This window comes from Buceros rhinoceros, unplaced genomic scaffold (assembly GCF_000710305.1).
Source record: "Buceros rhinoceros silvestris isolate BGI_N320 unplaced genomic scaffold, ASM71030v1 scaffold22637, whole genome shotgun sequence".
Classification (NCBI taxonomy): Eukaryota; Metazoa; Chordata; class Aves; order Bucerotiformes; family Bucerotidae; genus Buceros; species Buceros rhinoceros.
Window position 1 is genome coordinate 33,058 of NW_010420721.1, and position 3,416 is coordinate 36,473.

The window sequence follows — 3,416 nt, forward strand, 5'->3', positions numbered from 1 at the left end:
AGGCTGTAGGGATTAGTTATTCCGTGATCTGAAATGCCTGGTGCATTGCTGTATTTGAGATTCTTGCTGCTGATTTTAAATGGAATTAGGTTTTGTAAATATTTCGTCAACCCCCTTTCAGTGGGCATCCAGTTTATATAAAACCTGAAGAAATGCTGTGTCAAAAAAAAGGCGTTTGGATGTGGTTTATCCTATGGCATCTCAAGCACTAAATAGCAGCAATTACCGTGGAGAGAGCAGAGGGGTGTTGCTTACAGCTGATTTTTAAGTGAATATTGTACGTGCTTTCCTACTTTTAACATGGAAATAGAATTTCCCTCACTTTTCAGCATAAAGGATGAAAGAATTTGTGGTGCCAAACGCTTTGGTGCCCAGCATTGCCTCCTCTTATTGCACTAGGGGTTTTTTGATCATTGACTGTCCTTTTGATGGCCTTTTTAACAGATTTTCCCCAAACCATTTTCTACTGCTTAAAAATGCTCGTGTCCTTTTCATTACATCACTGAAACCCACCACAGACTGTGGGTGAAAGCAGCACTAGGTGGGGTGAAGTGAGAACTCAGAGGGATAATTGGACTTTGGTACGTGGCAGAAAGATATGGTTAATGTATGACTGAGAGGTGATTGTGTATTCTTAGGGAGCGACATACCAAAATATTCTTTTATAAGAAGTTTTACCCCACGCAGCATTAGATTCTGCAGTTAAACCTATGTCTGTAATTGATCTATAATAATGTAAATGAGAACCCCAAAAATTAAATTTTACAGTTGAAGAGCACACAGTGAACTATGTAAAAATACAATCTTCACTTTGTGAACCATTTTTTTAAACAAGCACTTTCCTATTGCCAACTCGCATGTGAATGAATTTTAGATTCTCTCCATTGTTATGATCTGTAGAAGTGAAATTTCTTTAATCTGTTAATGGCTAAATTCATCCCACAAATGCTGAAACAAAGCACCTTATTCTATGCTGCGTAAACTCGCTTGTAATTGCACCTGTCATTATCTGCAGATTTTTCTTAATGAGTATTCTTGTGCGAGACCATTGTTCCCTGTGGGGCTGGGAGAATGATTAACCAACCCACAGCATCATCTACTTACACAGTTTCTATTTCAATGCAGCGTTGTATTGTGAATTCAGTGCTTCAGAAATAAATGCTACTTCCATTTGTCTGCTTTGGTTCTGTATCATTTATTTCTCTTCTCCAAAATTCAAAAAAACCTTTGTAAAACTGGACGAATTTGAAAATTAAGCGTTTTTTTCTAGAAGCCTAATTCTTCCCCTACTGAAGCAGTCCCACTTCAAATTTAACTATTTTTAAGTCATTTTTGCTTCAAAATAAATTGTTTTAATTTAAGCCCTTCTCTGACCTTGGGCATGTATTTGTGTAGCAACTACCCTTGTTGCTTACTGCTCTGACTGTAATGATTTAATTTTTCACAGGTGCAGATATACATGAAGGGAGCAAATAAATGCTGAAGTATCACCACCTCCCCTCTTGTGGAAGCTGCACATCCTGCACTGTTTTTGTACAATGTAAACAAAGTTTATATTTCTGCAAGAGTTGTAGCTTTCATTCACTAAACCAATTTATTTCTCGTTAAACAGACAACAATCTTTAAACTGACAAAAAGTCACACTTGAACATGAAAATACACTTCAAAAACTGATGGGAGTGGTGTGAGCCTGGGACAGCAGTTCACTGGTAAAAGGCCGCCAGCTTGGAGGAAAACTATTGCCTTTTGTACTGTAAAACCTGAGATCCTTCCGTTTAAAGTGAGTGTAAAACCCTAGTCATGAGGTTTAACTGAACACTTGATTTTGTACGTTGTGGTCTTTTCTTAAACCCGTACTTTCCAGGGACAGTCTCTGAACTGGCAGTGCTGGTTGCCCGCTAGAACCCAGCGTGGAAGCGTGCATCCCCACTCCGGTGCAGTATTTGCTACCATGGTGGTGGGTGCTGGGCTTCTTTCTGTGGGTTGTAGCTCTGGAGGTGCTTCCTTGGGTCATCTGTAAGGACAGGAGGCCAGCTGAACACCCTTCTGTGGCACAGGCTTCTTTGCAGCCTTCTCAGTCAGCAGCTCGTTAACAGATAACAATTACTGTGCCCAGCTTATCAGCTGGCTCTGTGTTTTCATTGTTAAACGGCATAAAGCAGAATTTCCAGCTGACAAATGGATCTGTAGCCCACACCTCCTCTGTCAATTCAACATCGTGACTCCGACACCAGTATGCGACTGCAATGAGAAAGCTGTTGATGAAGTACAGCCAGGGGACGTTCATCTCCATGTAGGATGGAATCCGAGCACCCACAACCAAAATGATAATTTGAAGAACAACAAAAGGTGCCCAAGTGCCAAGAAAACAGATGAGGAGTCTGGTGAGGAGCTGCCGCTTAAAGCAAGTGCCGCTGTTAGACGTGTAGGAGAACATCAGAACGGGCTGACTGGCAAAGGACACTACCCTGAGGGAGAGCAGCATGGTTAGCACTTCCTTCTGACACGCCAGGAGAGCCATGCCTATCAGCAGCACCATGGCACAGGAGACTGAGTAGCTCTGCACGCTGGCATAGAGGGGACACTGGTAAGGAGAAAAACGGTTCTGAATTTCCAGTTCTCCGTAGACAGCGGGTATTTTCAGAATACAAAAAAAACCTGAAATCCATATAATAACCACAGCAAACACGTAAAGTAGTCTTTGCCCTCTTTTAGGAGACTGAGAGGTTTGGGCTATAGTCATGTAATAATCCAGAGCAGCCACAAGATACACCGGGTAATGCAAAATGCTGTAGATAAGAGAAATTATCTGAGTGAAGAGGCAAATGTGGTACTTTGTGAATCGCACACCCCAGAGTGCAAAGTCCTCAAAACAGACAATGAAAGATATACTCAGCAGCAGTGCAAAGTCGAGAAGTGCCAGTGAAACACAGAAGTATCCCATAAAACTAACTTTCACATTTTTTTGCTTCACTTGCAACATGAAGAAATCGAGGAACACTTTTCCGAGCATAACCAGAGGCAACATGCGGCTGATGTCCAGAGGCTGGCTGACCCGGCTGGAGTGGTACTGACCAGAACAATTTTCACAGAGTAGGGCAGCCATCCTCCAGCTAAGAGAACCAGCAGAGTAACTATCCCAGGGCACGGTGCTTCATCTCTGAGAAGGTAAAAAAAAAAAAAAAAATGCTTGTAAAAATTTATTTCTGGGTACCTCTACCAGTTAGTTAATTCACCATAACAACCATCAAATTTATGTCTGAATTTTCCAGCTCCCTAAGTAAGAGTAAATAGCTTCACTAACGCATCGCTGAATTGTCAGGAGGTGCCCAAATATTATGTTCTTCGAATTACATTCTCAAGAGTTAAAAAGTTAACACAGACCTAAGTTACTTTTCTAGCCGCTGTCCTCAGGA

General features: G+C 41.5%; 1 protein-coding gene across 1 annotated transcript; it reads right to left on the reverse strand.

Moving 5' to 3' along the window:
- Window positions 1-2,089: 2,089 nt before the first annotated feature.
- On the reverse strand, window positions 2,090-3,106 carry GPR160 (G protein-coupled receptor 160). Its single transcript, XM_010139414.1, has one exon. It carries the CDS (start codon window positions 3,104-3,106, stop codon window positions 2,090-2,092), a length of 1,017 nt encoding a protein of 338 aa, XP_010137716.1.
- Window positions 3,107-3,416: the final 310 nt, after the last annotated feature.

What these genes read in the sequence shown, in the direction of transcription:
- GPR160 (XM_010139414.1), bottom strand. Translation starts at nt 3,106, where the DNA reads ATGGCTGCCCTACTCTGTGAAAATTGTTCTGGTCAGTACCACTCCAGC.